Below are 20,662 nucleotides of genomic sequence, written 5' to 3'. Positions count from 1 at the left end.
CAAGACCCTGAAAAGTGAGTGCAAAGTGCACTAAAAATCCCCCAAAGACAAAGAAGTTGTGATAGAGGAATAAACCAGGAAAGACACAAACCAACAATGCAACAACGGTGGATTTCCAATCTAGGGTACCTGTGGAACAAGGGGACCAAGTCCAAAAGTCACAAGCAAGTCGGAGGTGGGCAAATGCCCAGGAAATGCCAGCTGTGGGTGCAAAGAAGCTTCTACTGGACAGAAGAAGCTGAGGATTCTGCAGGAACGAAAAGCGCTAGAGACTTCCCCTTTGGTGGACCGATCTCTCTTGCCACGAAGAGTTGTGCAGAAGTAATTTCCTGCCGATACAATGCAAGCAAGCCTTGCTAGCTGCAAATCGTGTGGTTAGCGTTTTTGGATGCTGCTGTGGCCCAGGAGGGACCAGGAGGTCGCAAATTGGACCAGAAGGTAGAGGGGACGTCGAGCAAGACAAGGAGCCCTCTTAGCAGCAGGTAGCACCCAGAGAAGTGCCAGAAACAGGCACTATGAGGATGCGTGAAACGGTGCTCACCCAAAGTTACACAAAGGAGTCCCACGTCGCCGGAGACCAACTTAGAATTTCGTGCAATGCAGGTTAGAGTGCAGTGGACCCAGGCTTGGCAGTGCACAAAGGATTTCCGCCGGAAGTGCACAGGGCCCGGAGTAGCTGCAAAAGTCGTGTTTATCAGCAATGCAGTCTGGCGTGGGGAGGCAAGGACTTACCTCCACCAAACTTGGACTGAAGATTCACTGGACTGTGTGAGTCACTTGGACAGAGTTGCTGGATTCAAGGGACCTCGCTCGTTGTGCTGAGAGGAGACCCAAGGGACCGGTAATGCAGCTTTTTGGTGCATGCGGTTGCAGGGGGAAGATTCCGTCGACCCACGGGAGATTTCTTCGGAGCTTCTAGTGCAATGAGGAGGCAGACTACTCCCACAGCATGCACCACCAGGAAAACAGTCGAGAAGGCGGCAGGATCAGCGTTACAGAGTTGCAGTAGTCGTCTTTGCTACTATGTTGCAGTTTTGCAGCCTTCCAGCGCGGTCAGCGGTCGATTCCGTGGCAGAAGGTGAAGAGAGAGATGCAGAGGAACTCTGATGAGCTCTTGCATTCGTTATCTAAAGTTTCCCCAGAGACAGAGACCCTAAATAGCCAGAAAAGAGGGTTTGGCTACCTAGGAGAGAGGATAGGCTACTAACACCTGAAGGAGCCTATCAGAAGGAGTCTCTGACGTCACCTGGTGGCACTGGCCACTCAGAGCAGTCCAGTGTGCCAGCAGCACCTCTGTTTCCAAGATGGCAGAGGTCTGGAGCACACTGGAGGAGCTCTGGACACCTCCCAGGGGAGGTGCAGGTCAGGGGAGTGGTCACTCCCCTTTCCTTTGTCCAGTTTCGCGCCAGAGCAGGGCTAAGGGGTCCCTGAACCGGTGTAGACTGGCTTATGCAGAATTGGGCACATCTGTGCCCAAGAAAGCATTTCCAGAGGCTGGGGGAGGCTGCTCCTCCCCTGCCTTCACACCATTTTCCAAAGGGAGAGGGTGTAACACCCTCTCTCAGAGGAAGTCCTTTGTTCTGCCATCCTGGGACAAGCCTGGCTTGACCCCAGGGGGGCAGAAACCTGTCTGAGGGGTTGGCAGCAGCAGCAGCTGCACTGAAACCCCAGGAAAGGCAGTTTGGCAGTACCAAGGTCTGTGCTACAGACCACTGGGATCATGGGATTGTGCCAACTATGCCAGGATGGCATAGAGGGGGCAATTCCATGATCATAGACATGTTACATGGCCATATTCGGAGTTACCATTGTGAAGCTACATATAGGTAGTGACCTATATGTAGTGCACGCGTGTAATGGTGTCCCCGCACTCACAAAGTCCGGGGAATTGGCCCTGAACAATGTGGGGGCACCTTGGCTAGTGCCAGGGTGTCCTCACACTAAGTAACTTTGCACCTAACCTTTACCAGGTAAAGGTTAGACATATAGGTGACTTATAAGTTACTTAAGTGCAGTTAAAATGGCTGTGAAATAACGTGGACGTTATTTCACTCAGGCTGCAGTGGCAGGCCTGTGTAAGAATTGTCAGAGCTCCCTATGGGTGGCAAAAGAAATGCTGCAGCCCATAGGGATCTCCTGGAACCCCAATACCCTGGGTACCTCAGTAACATATACTAGGGAATTATAAGGGTGTTCCAGTAGCCAATGTAAATTGGTAAAATTGGTCACTAGCCTGTTAGTGACAATTTGAAAGAAATGAGAGAGCATAACCACTGAGGTTCTGGTTAGCAGAGTCTCAGTGAGACAGTTAGTCATCACACACGTAACACATACAGGGCACATACCTATGAGCACTGGGGCCCTAACTGGCAGGGTCCCAGTGAGACATACAACTAATACAACATATGTACAGTGAAATATGGGGGTAACATGCCAGGCAAGATGGTACTTTCCTACAGTTATGCTCTCTCTGCTTTCCAAAGTTGTTACTAACAGGCGAGTGACTAAATTTACCAATTTACATTGGCATACTGGAACACCCTTATAATTCCGTAGTATATGGTACTGAGGTACCCAGGGTATTGGGGTTCCAGGAGATCCCTATGGGCTGCAGCATTTCTTTTGCCACCCATAGGGAGCTCTGACAATTTTTACACAGGACTGCGACTGCAGCTTGTGTGAAATAATGCACACATTATTTCACAGCCATTTTACACTGCACTTAAGTAACTTATAAGTCATCTCCTTATTGTTTTAAGGACGTTTAGTTTGTAATGGAATATTTTTCAGTTTTAATGACACTTATTTATTGAAGTGAAGGTTCTATAATAGTTATTGTTTTAATGAACTGAAACAATAAGTAATACACTGTGAGCTATCAGGTTTGTGAGGGAGTGTTCCATCCACTGGGATCTCACTCAGGCCCAGGGTGACGGTGACACAGACACACGACGGATGATGAAATGTGGAGCTGGCTCACCAGTGACTCGCCAAATCCAGTGCATTCCCCTCTACTCCAAAGGAGGCCCCAAGGAGGTCGGGTCACCTCCTGCGCAGGCCCCCAGCCCTCTGATGCTGCCTCCTGACATAGGGGGAGCTCAGTGTGCCCATCCTATACCAGAGTACCACTGAGCGAGCCTCGTTATTGCCCCCACGCGCCCCCCCTCTCCCCCCAGGGGTGCACATGAACGTTTATTGACTTAATGTTGTGGGACAGAGCTGAGGGCTGAGTCTCAGAGCCCAGTGCTGGGTGTTTTACCGAGGTGGGGGGTGGGGGGTCAGTTAGTACATGGCGTTCATGCTGTGAATCCCCAGGGGGGCCTTGCTGTGTCACTTGTGCAGCACTTTCGTTTACTAAAACAATGCATTATGATGACAGACCCTTCTGCTCCGGCTATCTCCAGGGGTCCGGAGTTTCACTTTCATCTCCTCTCTGTGCTTTAATGTCTTCAGAGATTAGAGAATCCAGGCGCTGCAACGTCCTTTGGGCTTGTGTGGATGTTTGGCGCCCTCGTGTGTTCAGTGGCGGCACAGTCACTGCTGGAGGCGGCGCTTGGGGATCTGCTGGGATTTAACCCACGCACTGAGGATGAGACACGCATTACTGTGTGAAGAGCGGTCACGGACACATCACAGATGATGAGACGAGTGGATGCAGGTGAGTGCTTGGGGTGCTGGAAGTAGGGGTGCAGGGTGCTGGAAGTAGGGGTGCTGCTGGGATTTAACCCACGCACTGAGGATGAGACACGCATTACTGTGTGAAGAGCGGTCACGGACACATCACAGATGATGAGACGAGTGGATGCAGGTGAGTGCTTGGGGTGCTGGAAGTAGGGGTGCAGGGTGCTGGAAGTAGGGGTGCTGCTGGGATTTAACCCACGCACTGAGGATGAGACACGCATTACTGTGTGAAGAGCGGTCACGGACACATCACAGATGATGAGACGAGTGGATGCAGGTGAGTGCTTGGGGTGCTGGAAGTAGGGGTGCAGGGTGCTGGAAGTAGGGGTGCTGCTGGTATTTAACTCACGCACTGAGGATGAGACAAGCATTACTGTGTGAAGAGCGGTCACGGACACATCACAGATGATGAGACGAGTGGATGCAGGTGAGTGCTTGGGGTGCTGGAAGTAGGGGTGCAGGGTGCTGGAAGTAGGGGTGCTGCTGGTATTTAACCCACGCACTGAGGATGAGACACGCATTATTGTGTGAAGAGCGGTCACGGACACATCACAGATGATGAGACGAGTGGATGCAGGTGAGTGCTTGGGGTGCTGGAAGTAGGGGTGCAGGGTGCTGGAAGTAGGGGTGCTGCTGGTATTTAACTCACGCACTGAGGATGAGACACGCATTACTGTGTGAAGAGCGGTCACGGACACATCACAGATGATGAGACGAGTGGATGCAGGTGAGTGCTTGGGGTGCTGGAAGTAGGGGTGCAGGGTGCTGGAAGTAGGGGTGCTGCTGGTATTTAACCCACGCACTGAGGATGAGACACGCATTATTGTGTGAAGAGCGGTCACGGACACATCACAGATGATGAGACGAGTGGATGCAGGTCAGTGCAAGGGGTTCTGGAAGTAGGGGTGCAGGGTGCTGGAAGTAGGGGATCTGCTGGGATTTAACCCACGCACTGAGGATGAGACACGCATTACTGTGTGAAGAGCGGTCACGGACACATCACAGATGATGAGACGAGTGGATGCAGGTGAGTGCTTGGGGTGCTGGAAGTAGGGGTGCAGGGTGCTGGAAGTAGGGGTGCTGCTGGTATTTAACCCACGCACTGAGGATGAGACACGCATTACTGTGTGAAGAGCGGTCACGGACACATCACAGATGATGAGACGAGTGGATGCAGGTGAGTGCTTGGGGTGCTGGAAGTAGGGGTGCAGGGTGCTGGAAGTAGGGGTGCTGCTGGTATTTAACCCACGCACTGAGGATGAGACACGCATTACTGTGTGAAGAGCGGTCACGGAGACATCACAGATGATGAGACGAGTGGATGCAGGTCAGTGCAAGGGGTTCTGGAAGTAGGGGTGCAGGGTGCTGGAAGTAGGGGTGCTGCTGGTATTTAACCCACGCACTGAGGATGAGACACGCATTACTGTGTGAAGAGCGGTCACGGACACATCACAGATGATGAGACGAGTGGATGCAAGTGAGTGCTTGGGGTGCTGGAAGTAGGGGTGCAGGGTGCTGGAAGTAGGGGTGCTGCTGGTATTTAACCCACGCACTGAGGATGAGACACGCATTACTGTGTGAAGAGCGGTCACGGAGACATCACAGATGATGAGACGAGTGGATGCAGGTCAGTGCAAGGGGTTCTGGAAGTAGGGGTGCAGGGTGCTGGAAGTAGGGGTGCTGCTGGTATTTGACTCATGCACTGAGGATGAGACAAGCATTACTGTGTGAAGAGAGGTCACAGAGACAGCCACAGATGGTGAGATGAGTGGATGCAGGTGAGTGCAAGGGGTGATGGAAGTAGGGGTGCAAGGTGCTGGAAGTAGGGGTGCGGGGGTGCTGGAAGTAGGGGTGCTGCTGGTATTTAACTCACGCACTGAGGATGAGACAAGCATTACTGTGTGAAGAGCGGTCACGGACACATCACAGAGGATGAGATGAGTGGATGCAGGTGAGTGCAAGGGGTTCTGGAAGTAGGGGTGCAGGGTGCTGGAAGTAGGGGTGCTGCTGGTATTTAACTCACGCACTGAGGATGAGACACGCATTACTGTGTGAAGAGCGGTCACGGACACATCACAGATGATGAGACGAGTGGATGCAGGTGAGTGCAAGGGGTGCTGGAAGTAGGGGTGCAGGGTGCTGGAAGTAGGGGTGCTGCTGGTATTTAACCCACGCACTGAGGATGAGACACGCATTATTGTGTGAAGAGCGGTCACAGACACATCACAGATGATGAGACGAGTGGATGCAGGTGAGTGCAAGGGGTGATGGAAGTAGGGGTGCAGGGTGCTGGAAGTAGGGGTGCTGCTGGTATTTAACTTACGCACTGAGGATGAGACACGCATTACTGTGTGAAGAGCGGTCACGGACACATCACAGATGATGAGACGAGTGGATGCAGGTGAGTGCTTGGGGTGCTGGAAGTAGGGGTGCAGGGTGCTGGAAGTAGGGGTGCTGCTGGTATTTGACTCACGCACTGAGGATGAGACAAGCATTACTGTGTGAAGAGCGGTCACGGACACATCACAGATGATGAGACGAGTGGATGCAGGTGAGTGCTTGGGGTGCTGGAAGTAGGGGTGCAGGGTGCTGGAAGTAGGGGTGCTGCTGGTATTTGACTCATGCACTGAGGATGAGACAAGCATTACTGTGTGAAGAGAGGTCACAGAGACAGCCACAGATGGTGAGATGAGTGGATGCAGGTGAGTGCAAGGGGTGATGGAAGTAGGGGTGCAAGGTGCTGGAAGTAGGGGTGCGGGGGTGCTGGAAGTAGGGGTGCTGCTGGTATTTAACTCACGCACTGAGGATGAGACAAGCATTACTGTGTGAAGAGCGGTCACGGAGACATCACAGAGGATGAGAAAAGTGGATGCAGGTCAGTGCAAGGGGTTCTGGAAGTAGGGGTGCAGGGTGCTGGAAGTAGGGGTGCTGCTGGTATTTAACTCACGCACTGAGGATGAGACAAGCATTACTGTGTGAAGAGCGGTCACGGAGACATCACAGAGGATGAGAAAAGTGGATGCAGGTCAGTGCAAGGGGTGATGGAAGTAGGGGTGCAGGGTGCTGGAAGTAGGGGTGCTGCTACTATGTGACTCATGCACTGAGGATGAGACAAGCATTGCTGTGTGAAGAGAGGTCACAGATACAGCCACAGATGGTGAGATGAGTGGATGCAGGTGAGTGCAAGGGGTGATGGAAGTAGGGGTGCAAGGTGCTGGAATTAGGGGTGCGGGGGTGCTGGAAGTAGGGGTGCTGCTGCTATTTAACTCACGCACTGAGGATGAGACACGCATTACTGTGTGAAGAGCGGTCACGGACACATCACAGATGATGAGACGAGTGGATGCAGTTGAGTGCAAGGGGTTCTGGAAGTAGGGGTGCTGGGTGCTGGAAGTAGGGGTGCTGCTGGTATTTGACTCACGCACTGAGGATGAGACACGCATTACTGTGTGAAGAGCGGTCATGGAGACAGCCACAGATGGTGAGACGAGTGAATGCAGGTGAGGTGAAGAGGTGTAGGAAAGTGCCATCTTGCTCTGTTACCCCCATTTTTACATGTATGTAAATTTGTTTTTCCCTGTCTCACTCGGATCCTGCAAGCCAGGACCCCAGTGCTCATAGTTGTGGACTGAATGTGTAACCCTGTGTGGTGCCTAACTGTATCACTGAGGCTCCGCTAACCAGAACCTCAGTGCTTATGCTCTTTCTGCCTTTAAAATTGTCATTGAACACTTTTATCAATTTCAATTGGCACACCGGAACACCCTTATAATTCCCTAGTATATGGTACTGAGGTACCCAGGGTATTGGGGTTCCAGGAGATCCCTATGGGCTGCAGCATTTCTTTTGCCACCCATAGGGAGCTCTGACCATTCTTACACAGGCCTGCCGCTGCAGCCTGAGTGAAATAACGTACACGTTATTTCATAGCCATTTTCACTGCACTTAAGTAATTAGTAAGTCACCTATATGTCTAGCCTTCACTTGCTGAAGGTTAGGTGCAAAGTTACTAGGTGTGAGGGCACCCTGGCACTAGCCAAGGTGCCCCCACATTGTTCAGGGCCATTTCCCTGGACTTTGTGAGTGCGGGGACACCATTACACGCAGGGACTACATATAGGTCAATACCTATGTGTAGCTTCACAATGGTAACTCTGAATATGGCCATGTAATATGTCTAAGATCATGGAATTGTCCCCCCATGCCAAATCTGGTATTGGGGTGCCAATCGAATACATCCCCAGTGCTCCACTATGGACCTCGCGTACTGCCAAACTAGCTCTCTGAGGTGTTCTCTGCAGCTACCACTGCTGCCAACCCACAGACAGGGTTCTGCCCTCCTGGGGTCTGGGCAGCCCAGTCCCAGGAAGGCAGAACAAATAATTTACTCTGAGAGAGGGTGTTACACCCTCTCCCTTTGGAAATAGGTGTTCAAGGCTAGGGAGGAGTAGCCTCCCCCAGCCTCTGGAAATGCTTTCATGGGCACACATGGTGCCCATCTCTGCATAAGCCAGTCTGTACTGGTTCAGGGATCCCTCAGCCCTGCTCTGGCGGGAAACTGGACAAAGGAAAGGGGAGTGACCACTCCACTGTCCATCACCACGCCAGGGGTAGTGCCTAGAGCTCCTCCAATGTGTCCCAGACCTCGGCCATCTTGGATCCAGAGATGTGAGGGCACTCTGGAGGCCTCTGAGTGGCCAGTGCCAGCAGGTGACGTCAGAGACCCCTCCTGATAGGTGCTTACCTGACTAGGTGGCCAATACTCCTCTGAGGGCTATTTAGGGTCTCTCCAGTGGGCTTTTCCTCAGATAACGACGTGCAAGAATTCACCAGAGTTCCTCTGCACCTCTCTCTTCGACTTCTGCCAAGGATTGACCGCTGACTGCTCCAGGATGCCTGCAAAACTGCAACAAAGTAGCAAGAAGACTACCAGTGACATTGTAGCGCCTAATCCTGCCGGCTTTCTCAACTGTTTCCTGGTGGTGCATGCTTTGGGGGCTGTCTGCCTTCACCCTGCACTGGAAGCCAAGAAGAAATCTCCTGTTGGTCGACTGAATCTTCCTCCTGCTCCAGCAGGCACCAAACTACAGCGTCACTGGTACTCTGGGACCCCTCTCATCCTGATGAGCGTGGCCCCTGGAACACAGATGGTGGAACCAAGTGACCCAGACTGTCCAGTGGTCCAGCTGTCCAAATTTCGAGGAGGTAAGTCCTTGCCTCCCCTCTCCAGACAGTAATCCTGTGCACTGCGTGAACTACAGCTACTAGGGCTTCTCCTTCATGCACAGCCAAGCCCAGGTCCCCAGCACTCTGTCCTGCAATGCTCAGCTCCCTGAGTTGATCTCCGGCTTCATGGGGCGCTATTTTGTAGTGTTGAGACGACTGCCATGTTCAGACTTCTTGAACCCATGTTCATGTGCTTCTGTGGGTGCTAACTTCTTGTGTGTGGGCATTCTACATTGCACTGTCTCCTCTCCCAAGTGACAACATCCTGGTCCTTCCTGGGCCCAGGCAGCACCCTTTTTCTTCAACTGCAACTCTTGCAGCTAGCAAGGCTTGTTTGCAGTCTTTTTCCAAAGAAACAACTCTGCATCCTCCAGCACTCTGTGGGACATCTTCTGCTTGAAGGAGAATTTCCTAGCATCTTTCGTTGTGCAGAATCGTCAGTTTCTTCCATCCGGAGGCAGCCTTTTTGCACCTTCATCTGGGGTTTACTGGGCTTCTGCCCCCCCCCGGACACTTTCACGACTCTTGGACTTGGTCACCTTACTTTGCAGGTCTTCAGGTCCAGGAATCCATCTTCAGTGCTTTGCAGTCTGTTGTGGTCTTTGTAAAATCCTGTATCACGAGTTTGGTGTGTTTGTGGGGAAATAGTAGTACTTTACTCCTACTTTCCAGGGTCTTGGGGTAGGGTATCTTGGACAGTCTTAGTGTTTTCTTACACTCCCAGCAACCCTATACACACTGCACTAGCCTAGGGGTTCATTCCTGGTTCGTATTCCACTTTCTTAGTATATGTTTTTTGTTGCCCCTAGGCCTATTGCATCCTATTGTGTTCTACAGTGTTTGCACTATTTTCTAACTGTTTTACTTACCTGATTTTGGTTTGTGTGTATATTTTGTGTATTTTACTTACTTTTTGAACATTGTCACTAAAATAATGTACCTTTATTTTTAGTAACTCTGAGTATTGTCTGTCTTATGATATAGTACCTATATGATATAAGTGGTATAGTAGGAGCTTTGCATGTCTCCTAGTTCAGCCTAAGCTGCCCTGCTATAGCTTCCTCTATTAGCCTAAGCTACTAGAACACTACTAATCTACTAATAAGGGATAACTGGACCTGGCACAAGGTGTAAGTGCCATCAGGTACCCACTATAAGCCAGGCCAGCCTCATACATTGGTGGTGCAGCGGTGGGATAAGTACTTATAACTGTTTTACCACTTTGTCATTGGTGCTTTTCATACGAAAACAATATTCTAAATACTTAGAAATATATACTGTTAACCTAAACAGTCTAACTCTCTTTCTAAAAGCTTTCTAAAAAGTTTCAGAAAAGTTTGAAAAAGTTTTTCTCTTTTCTTTAAAAGTTCCTAAACGTTTTCTCTCTCTCCTAAACTCTTTTCTTGCAACTACGTCTGTAGTAGAGGCCACTCCCCAAGTTGTGCAGACAACTTATGATCCTTTGAACTTTAAAAGTTTCAGGGGTCTCTGCATAGAAAGACGTTTAGGGATTGTTAAGAACCCTACCAAAGATCTTCTCCTTAGCCTTCTCCTTGAAAGTGACCAGAACCAGTCTGGCCAAACCCAGGATCAGGAGGTAGAGGAGGAGGGTACCCAGGTAGAATCAGGGGACGGCCCTGAGGACTCTGGGGAGTGTACTTCCAAGGACCTTTCAACTAACAGCCATCTAGTGAAGCTGGTAGTGGGAGGGGGTCACACACTAGTAGGTCACCTTTCACTCCAAAAGGCCAGGTAACTAGAGTTCAGGTAGTTAGAGATAGGTCCACTTCAGCCTATTCCCACATGACCTCTGAGTCAGAGAATTCCTAAGCCTCCCACCCTGAGGATAACACCCTAGACAGGGAACTCTGAGCTGAGGATGGAAGAGGCCAGACTGAAGCTGAACCAGCAGCAGTTGGCTTTAGACAAGGAGTCTGTAGATGTAGAGTGGGAAAGACAGAAGTTGGGGTTAGTTCCCCATGGTGGCAGCAGCAGTATTCTTGATAGTCATCCTGTTAGAGAAACAGATTCAAGAAACCTGCACAAAATTGTCCCCCCTTACAAGCGGGGGAATGACATAAACAAGTGGTTTTCTGCACTTGAGAGGGCCTATATGGTACAGTTGGTCCCTCAAAGGTAGTGGGCTGCTATCTTGAGGCTATCTTTCACTGGCAAAGGTAAGGATAGACTCCTTACTGTCAGGGAGAGTGATGCCAACAACTCCAAAGTTTTGAAAGGTGCACTCTTAGATGGATTTGGCTTAACCACTGAACAATACAGGATAAATCTCAGAGATACCAGAAAAGATTCCTCTCAAGACTGGACAGACTTTCTAGACTGTTCAGTGAAGCCCTTGGAGGGATGGTTACATGACCTATTAGAGGGTAGCTGGGACTGTAAGAAAACAGTGAGGGTTAGTAAAATAGCCCACCCCAAGACCCTGAAAAGTGGGTGCAAAGTGCACCTAAGTTCCCCCAAAGAGCACAGAAGTCGTGATAGGGGAATTCTGCAAGAAACAACAACATCAGTAATGCAACAACGATGGATTTCCTGACGAGTGTACCTGTGGAACAAGGGGACCAAGTCCAAGAGTCACAATCAAGTCGGGAGTGGGCAGATGCCCAGGAAATGCAGCTGTGGGTGCAAAGAAGCTGCTACTGGATGGTAGAAGCTGTGGATTCTGCAAGAACGACAAGGGCTAGAAACTTCCCCTTTGGAGGATGGATGTCCCACGTCGTGAAGAGTCGTGCAGAAGTGTTTCCGTGCAGAAAGACTGCAAACAAGCCTTGCTAGCTGCAAGGGCCGCGGTTAGAGTTTTTGGATGTTGCTGTGGCCCAGGAGGGACCAGGATGTCGCCAATTGCGTGAGGAGACAGAGGAGGTGCCCAGCAAGAGAAGAAGCCAACTCAGAAGAAAGCAGCACCCGCAGAAGTGCCGGAACAGGCGCTACAAAGTGGAGTGAACCGCAGCTCACCCGAAGTCACGAAAGAGGGTCCCACGACGCCGGAGGACAACTCAGGAGGTCGTGCACTGCAGGTTAGAGTGCCAGGGACCCAGGCTTGGCTGTGCACAAAGGAAATCCTAGAAGAGTGCACAGGAGCCGGAGTAGCTGCAAAACATGCCGTTCCCAGCAATGCAGTCTAGCGTGGGGAGGCAAGGACTTACCTCCACCAAACTTGGACTGAAGAGTCACTGGACTGTGGGAGTCACTTGGACAGAGTTGCTGAGTTCAAGGGACCTCGCTCGTCGTGCTGAGAGGAGACCCAGAGGACCGGTGATGCGGTTCTTTGGTGCCTGCGGTTGCAGGGGGAAGATTCCGTCGACCCACAGGAGATTTCTTCGGAGCTTCTAGTGCAGAGAGGAGGCAGACTACCCCCACAGCATGCACCACCAGGAAAACAGTCGAGAAGGCGGCAGGATCAGCGTTACAAAGTCGCAGTAGTTGTCTTTGCTACTTTGTTGCAGTTTTGCAGGCTTCCAGTGCGGTCAGCAGTCGATTCCTTGGCAGAAGGTGAAGAGAGAGATGCAGAGGAACTCTGATGAGCTCTTGCATTCGTTATCTAAAGAATTCCCCAAAGCAGAGACCCTAAATAGCCAGAAAAGGAGGTTTGGCTACTTAGGAGAGAGGATAGGCTAGCAACACCTGAAGGAGCCTATCAGAAGGAGTCTCTGACGTCACCTGCTGGCCCTGGCCACTCAGAGCAGTCCAGTGTGCCAGCAGCACCTCTGTTTCCAAGATGGCAGAGGTCTGGAGCACACTGGGGGAGCTCTGGGCACCTCCCAGGGGAGGTGCAGGTCAAGGGAGTGGTCACTCCCCTTTCCTTTGTCCAGTTTCGCACCAGAGCAGGGCTGGGGGATCCCTAAACCGTTGCAGACTGGCTTATGCAGAGATGGGCACCATCTGTGCCCATCAAAGCATTTCCAGAGGCTGGGGGAGGTTACTCCTGCCCAGCCCTGACACCTTATTCCAAAGGGAGAGGGTGTAACACTCTCTCTCTGAGGAAGTCCTTTGTTCTGCCTTCCTGGTCCAAGCCTGGCTGGACCCCAGGAGGGCAGAAACCTGTCTGAGGGGTTGGCAGCAGCAGCAGCTGCAGTGAAACCGCAGGAAAGGTAGTTTGGCAGTACCCGGGTCTGTGCTAGAGATCCGTGGGATCATGGGATTGTCTCACCAATGCCAGGATGGCATTGGGGGGGCAATTCCATGATCTTAGACATGTTACATGGCCATATTCGGAGTTACCATTGTGAAGCTATACATAGGTAGTGACCTATGTATAGTGCACGCGTGTAATGGTGTCCCCGCACTCACAAAGTCAGGGGAATTTGCCCTGAACAATGTGGGGGCACCTTGGCTAGTGCCAGGGTGCCCACACACTAAGTAACTTAGCACCCAACCTTTACCAGGTAAAGGTTAGAGATATAGGTGACTTATAAGTTACTTAAGTGCAGTGGTAAATGGCTGTGAAATAACGTGGACGTTATTTCACTCAGGCTGCAGTGGCAGGCCTGTGTAAGAATTGTCAGAGCTCCCTATGGGTGGCAAAAGAAATGCTGCAGCCCATAGGGATCTCCTGGAACCCCAATACCCTGGGTACCTCAGTACCATATACTAGGGACTTATAAGGGTGTTCCAGAAAGCCAATGTAAATTGGTAAAATTGGTCACTAGCCTGTTAGTGACAATTTGAAAGAAATGAGAGAGCATAACCACTGAGGTTCGGATTAGCAGAGCCTCAGTGAGACAGTTAGTCACTACACAGGTAACACAGTCAGGCACACTTATGAGCACTGGGGCCCTGGAGAACAGGGTCCCAGTGACACATACAACTAAAACAACATATATACAGTAAAAAATGGGGGTAACATGCCAGGCAAGATGGTACTTTCCTACACAACCCCCCCCCCCCCAAACGAAGGACAATAACACTAGCCATTACCTGATGAGTCTTCATTGTCTAAGTGGAAATATCTGGAGAGTCCATCTGCATTGGAGTGGCTACTCCCAGGTCTATGTTCCACTGTATAGTCCATTCCCTGTAGGGATATGGACCACCTCAATAATTTAGGGTTTTCACCTTTCATTTGTTTTAGCCAAAGTAGAGGTTTGTGGTCTGTCTGAACAATGAAGTGAGTGCCAAACAGGTATGGCCTCAACTTATTCAGTGCCCAGACCACAGCAAAGGCCTCCCTCTCTATGGCAGACCAACGCTTTTCTCTAGGGGTCAACCTCCTGCTGATAAAAGCAACAGGTTGATCCTGGCCCTCAGAATTAAGTTGTGATAAGACTGCCCCTACCCCTAATTCAGATGCATCCGTTTGGATAATGATTTTTTTGGAGTAACAGGGGCTTTTCAGGACAGGTGCAGAGCACATGGCCTGCTTCAGCTCCTCAAAAGCTTTCTGACAGCTAGCTGTCCATAATACCTTTTTAGGCATTTTCTTAGATGTGAGGTCAATAAGAGGGGCTGCAATGGAGCCATAGTTCTTTATGAACCTCCTGTAATACCCAGTGAGGCCTAAGAAGGCTCTCACCTGGGTCTGAGTGGTAGGGGGAATCCAATCTATAATAGTTTGGATTTTCCTCTGAAGTGGTGCAATCTGTTCTCCACCTACCAAGTGTCCCAGATAAACCACTTTGCCCTGCCCTATCTGGCACTTTGAAGCCTTGATAGTGAGGCCTGCCTTTTGAAGGGCCTCCAAAACTTTCCATAGGTAAACCAGGTGATCATCCCAGCTGGAGCTAAAAACAGCTATATCATCTAGATATGCTGCACTAAAAGCCTCCAGCCCTTGCAGGACTGTATTCACCAACCTCTGAAAAGTGGCAGGTGCATTTTTCAACCCAAAAGGCATTACTGTGAATTGGTAGTGCCCTCCAATGGTTGAAAATGCAGTTTTTACTTTTGCATCCTCTGATAACTTGATCTGCCAATACCCTGCAGTCAAATCAGATGTGTTTAGATACTTGGCAGATGCCAGTGTATCTATTAGCTCATCTGCCCTGGGTATAGGGTGAGCATCAGTTTTAGTTACTTGCTTGAGACCTCTATAGTCTACACAAAATCTCATTTCCTTATTTCCATCCTTGGAATGAGGTTTTGGTACAAGTACCACAGGAGAGGCCCATGGACTTTCAGAGTGCTCAACCACTCCCAGTTCAAGCATTTTCTGAACCTCTTGTTTTATGCAGTCCCTGACATGGTCAGGCTGCCTATAGATTTTACTTTTGACAGGCAAGCTGTCTCCAGTATCTATAGTGTGCTCACACTAAGAAGTGGTGCCTGGCACAGTAGAAAAGAGTTCAGAAAATTGACCCAGGAGATTTATGCAGTGGTCTTTCTGCTCAGCAGTAAGACAATCTGCTAGGACTACACCTTCCACTAGAGCATCTTGTTCTGTGGAAGAGAAGAGATCAGGGAGAGGGTCACTCTCTTCTTCCTGTCCCTCATCTGTTGCCATGAGCAGGCTGAGATCAGCCCTGTCATAGTAGGGTTTCAAGCGATTGACACGGAGCACCCTAAGGGGAATCCTGGCAGTGCCTAAGTCAACTAAGTAGGTGACTTCACCCTTTTTCTCAACAATAATGTGGGGTCCACTCCATTTGTCTTGGAGTGCTCTTGGGGCCACAGGCTCTAAGACCCACACTTTCTGCCCTGGTTGGTACTGAACCAAAACAGCCTTCTGTTCATGCCATTGCTTTTGGAGCTCTTGGCTGGCCTGAAGGTTTTTACTGGCCTTTTTCATGTACTCAGCCATCCTTGATCTTAGGCCAAGTACATAGTCCACTATGTCTTGCTTAGGAGCTTTTAAAGGTTGTTCCCAACCCTCCTTTACACGTGTTAGAGGACTTCTCACAGGGTGTCCAAATAGGAGTTCAAAGGGGCTGAAGCCCACTCCTTTTTGGGGTACCTCCCTGTAGGCAAAAAGGAGGCATGGTAGAAGGATATCCCATCTCCTGCGGAGTTTTTCAGGGAGACCCATAATCATGCCTTTGAGAGTTTTGTTAAATCTCTCAACCAGTCCATTTGTTTGTGGATGATAGGGTGTGGTGAACTTGTACGTTACCCCACACTCCTTCCACATGGCCTTTAAGTATGCAGACATGAAATTGCTTCCTCTGTCTGATACTACTTCCTTTGGGAAGCCCACCATGGAAAATATTCCCAGGAGGGCCTTTGCCACTGCAGGAGCTGTAGTGGTCCTTAAAGGAATAGCTTCAGGGTATCTTGTGGCATGGTCCACTACCACCAAGATGAATCTATTGCCTGAAGCAGTAGGAGGGTCAAGGGGGCCAACTATGTCAACCCCTACCCTTTCAAAGGGAACCCCAACCACAGGCAGTGGAATAAGGGGTGCCTTTGGTGTGCCACCTGTCTTGCCACTGGCTTGACAGGTTTCACAGGACTTACAAAAATCTTTTGTGTCCTCAGACATCCTAGGCCAATGAAACAAGGGAACAAGCCTGTCCCAAGTTTTCATTTGTCCTAGGTGCCCAGCTAGGGTAATGTCATGTACCAGTGTTAGGAGGAACTTTCTGTACTCCTGAGGAATCACTAATCTCCTGGCAGCTCCAGGTTTAGGATGCCTTTGCTCAGTGTACAAGAGGTTGTCCTCCCAGTAAACTCTGTGTGAGTCACTGACATCCCCATTAGCCTGTTTGACAGCTTGCTGTCTGAGACCCTCTAATGTGGGACAGGTTTGCTGTGCCACACTCAGCTCCTCTCTGGCAGGCCCCCCTTCACCCAAAAGTTCAGCAGTGTCTGCTTGAAGCTCCTCTGGTGTAGGTTCTGCACAGGGAGGGAATTCTTCTTCCTCAGAAGTAGAATCCACTGTAGAGGGAGGGATAGTAGGAAGTGGTGTGCTTCTACTAGCCCTAGCTTTAGGGAGCACTTGGTCCATTGTTCCAGGATCCAAGCTTCCCTGTCCTTTTTGCTTTTTGGCCTGAGCCCTTGTCAAAGCAAAAATATGTCCTGGAATGCCCAGCATTGCTGCATGGGCCTCCAACTCCACATCTGACCAAGCTGATGTCTTCAAATCATTCCCTAGTAGACAGTCTACAGTTAAATCTGAGGCTACCACAACTTTCTTTGGACCAGTAACCCCCCCCCCCCCAGTTGAGATTAACATGGGGTGGCTAAGTGTGTTGTTGTGAGCATCGGTTACTTGGTACTGGTGACCAAGTAGATGTTGTTCAGGGTGGACCAGTTTCTCTATGACCATAGTCACACTGGCACCAGTGTCCCTGTAGGCCTGAACCTCAACACCATTTATTAGGGGTAGCTGCCTGTACTTATCCATATTAAGGGGACAAGCAGCTAAGGTGGCTAAATCAATAGCCCCCTCAGAGACTAACACAGCCTCTGTGGCCTCCCTAACAAGGCCAACCCCAACTAAATTACCAAAAGTGAGCCCAGCTACTCCCTTGGATTGGCTATTAGTAGGTTTGCTTCCACCACCACTGCTATTAGTAGGGACACTAGGTGTAGCAGTAGGGGTTGTAGTGGTAGGAGGCTTGGTGCTTTTCTTTGGACAACTAGCATCTGTTGCCCAATGGCCTTTTACTTTACAAAAATAGCACCATGGTTTCTTTTCCTTGTTCTGATTAAAGGAGGATTTGGACCCACTACCCCCACCAGAGTGTTTTTGTGGGCCTGATGAAGACTCATTTTTAGATTTGTCCCCACCCTTGTCTGAAGACTTACCATCCTTCTTTTTGTTGCCATCTTTGTCACCCCCTGTATGAACTTTTCTGTTCACTCTTGTTCTGACCCATTTGTCTGCCTTCTTTCCCAATTCTTGGGGAGAGGTCAGATCAGAGTCCACCAAGTACTGGTGCAACAAATCAGACACACATTTATTAAGAATATGCTCTCTCAGGATTAAGTTATACAGGCTTTCAAAGTCAGTAACCTTACTGCCATTTAACCACCCCTCCAAGGCCTTCACTGAATGGTCAATGAAATCAACCCAGTCTTGTGAAGACTCCTTTTTGGTTTCTCTGAACTTTATCCTGTATTGTTCAGTGGTTAAGCCATAACCGTCCAGGAGTGCATTCTCCAGAACTTGGAAATTATTGGCATCACTTTCTTTCACAGTAAGGAGCCTATCCCTACCTTTTCCACTAAATGATAGCCATAGGATAGCAGCCCACTGCCTTTGAGGGACATCCTGTACAACACAGGCCCTCTCAAGTGCAGCAAACCACTTGTTAATGTCATCCCCCTCCTTGTAAGGGGGAACTATCTTGTGCAGATTCCTGGAATCATGCTCTTTTACAGGATGACTATGGGGAATACTGCTGCTGCCACCATGGGTTTCTAAACCCAACTTCTGTCTTTCCCTCTCTATTTCTAAAGACTGTCTATCCAAATCCAGCTGTTGCTTTTTAAGCTTCAGTCTGGTTTGTTCCACCCTCAATTTATTGAGTTACCTCTCTAACAATCTGTCATCAGGGCTGGTGGGAGGGACATTTCTAGATACAGAGGTATGATGGGAATGAACAGAAGTAGACCTGTCCCTTACAGAAGCCACCCTAACAGCTTGGCTGACACTGTAATGTGAGAGCACATCATCTGGATGCTGTGACTCCACCTCAGTACCAACTATGCTAGACTGTCTAGTAATGGGCAGGCTAAGAAGTTTCTTTCCTGAACCTTTTCCTGGGGGAGTCCCTGGATCAGATTGAGAACCATTAGCTACTTTTTCAACAGAGGGGGCACTTATGGCCTTATCCTGTTCTCTAAGCATGTTAATTAACAGTTCTAAGGAAGGATTCTTCCCTACACTCAAACCTCTCTCTATGCAGAGACTCCTTGCTCCTTTCCAGCTAAGGTGATCATATGCAAGTTTGGACAGATCAACATTTTGGCCTGTGCCAGACATTTTTAGAGAGAGTTAAAGTGATAGAAAAAGAGAAAAAAGTTTTCAGAACTTTTTGGAAAGACAGAAAAAAACTTTTTAAACTTTTAAGAACTTTTTGAAAGTTTAGAAGTACTTTTCAGCACTTTGAAAACAGTGAGAAGAGGAAATGCAAAACTTTTTAGCTATGTGTACACAAACTGAACTTGTTTTGTATATTTTTCTCTTATGAAAAGTACAATGACAAGAGTGGTAAGTAGTCTCAAGCACTTATCCCACCACTGCACAACCAATGTAGGAGGCTGGACTGGCTTGTAGTGAGTACCAAGGGGTACTTACACCTTGCACCAGGCCCAGGTATCCCTTATTAGTGTATAGGGTGTCTAGCAGCTTAGGCTGATAGATAATGGTAGCTTAGCAGAGCAGCTTAGGCTGAACTAGGAGACGTGTGAAGCTACTACAGTACCACAAGTGTCACTTGCACAATACCATAAGAAAACACAATACACAGTTATACTAAAAATAAAGGTACTTTATTTTTATGACAATATGTCACAGTATCTCAGAGTGTACCCTCAGAGTGAGGATAGCAAATATACACAAGTTATATGTACACAGTACTAAAAATATGCAGTATAGTCTTAGAAAACAGTGCAAACAATGTATAGTTACAATAGGATGCAATGGAGACACATAGGGATAGGGGCAACACAAACCATATACTCCAAAAGTGGAATGCGAACCACGAATGGACCCCAATCCTATGTGACCTTGTAGAGGGTCGCTGGGACTATTAGAAAATAGTGAGAGTTAGAAAACTAGCCCTCCCCAAGACCCTGAAAAGTGAGTGCAAAGTGCTCTGAAGTTCCCCAGAAGACAAAGAAGTCGTAATAGAGGAATAATGCAGGAAAGACACAAACCAACAATGCAACAACTGTGGATTTCCAATCTAGGGTACCTGTGGAACAAGGGGACCAAGTCCAAAAGTCACAAGCAAGTCGGAGATGGGCAAATGCCCAGGAAATGCCAGCTGCGGGTGCAAAGAAGCTTCGACTGGACAGAAGAAGCAAAGGTTTCTGCAGAAACGAAAAGGGCTAGAGACTTCCCCTTTGGTGGACGGATCCCACTCGCCTTGTAGAGTCGTGCAGAAGTCTTTTCCCGCCGAAAAGACGCCAACAAGCCTTGCTAGCTGCAAATCGTGCGGTTGGCGTTTTTGGACGCTGCTGGGGCCCAGGAGGGACCAGGAGGTCGCAAATTGGGCCTGAAGAGAGAGGGGACGTGGTGCAAGACAAGGAGCCCTCACTGAAGCAGGTAGCACCTGGAGAAGTGCCACAAACAGGCACTACGAGGATGCGTGAAATGGTGCTCGCCGAAGTTGCACAAAGGAGTCCCACGTCGCCGGAGACCAACTTAGAAAGTCGTGCAATGCAGGTTAGAGTGTCGTGGACCCAGGCTTGGCTGTGCACAAAGGATTTCCGCCGGAAGTGCACAGGGGCCGGAGAAGTTGCAAAAGTCGCGGTTACCAACAATGCAGTCTGGAGTGGGGAGGCAAGGACTTACCTCCACCAAACTCAGACTGAAGAGTCACTGGACTGTGGCAGTCTCTTGGACAGAGTTGCTGGATTCAAGGGACCTCGCTCGTCATGCTGAGAGGAGACCCAAGGGACCGGTAATGCAGCTTTTTGGTGCCTGCGGTTGCAGGGGGAAGATTCCGTCAACCCACGGGAGATTTCTTCGGAGCTTCTGGTGCAGAGAGGAGGCAGACTACCCCCACAGCATGCACAAGCAGGAAAACAGTCGAGAAGGCGGCAGGATCAGCGTTACAGAGTTGCAGTAGTCGTCTTTGCTACTATGTTGCAGGTTTGCAGGCTTCCAGCGCGGTCAGCAGCCGTTTCCTTA

The 20,662-nt window shown here is 49.6% G+C and overlaps 1 protein-coding gene across 1 annotated transcript in view; it reads left to right on the top strand.

The window, feature by feature from the left end:
• Positions 1-6,192: 6,192 nt before the first annotated feature.
• The window catches only part of LOC138275211 (GTPase IMAP family member 5-like), an 88,008-nt gene continuing 73,538 nt past the window's right edge, over positions 6,193-20,662 (top strand). The window contains exon 1 of the mRNA XM_069219073.1: positions 6,193-6,232. Coding sequence (XP_069075174.1) covers positions 6,211-6,232 — 22 coding nt within the window. The 5' untranslated portion in view covers positions 6,193-6,210. The remainder of the gene's footprint in view (positions 6,233-20,662) is intronic.

Source organism: Pleurodeles waltl, chromosome 2_2 (genome assembly GCF_031143425.1).
Source record: "Pleurodeles waltl isolate 20211129_DDA chromosome 2_2, aPleWal1.hap1.20221129, whole genome shotgun sequence".
NCBI classification, from domain to species: Eukaryota; Metazoa; Chordata; class Amphibia; order Caudata; family Salamandridae; genus Pleurodeles; species Pleurodeles waltl.
The sequence above is the reverse complement of the archived record's forward strand: the minus strand, read 5'-3'. Positions and strand labels throughout refer to the sequence as shown.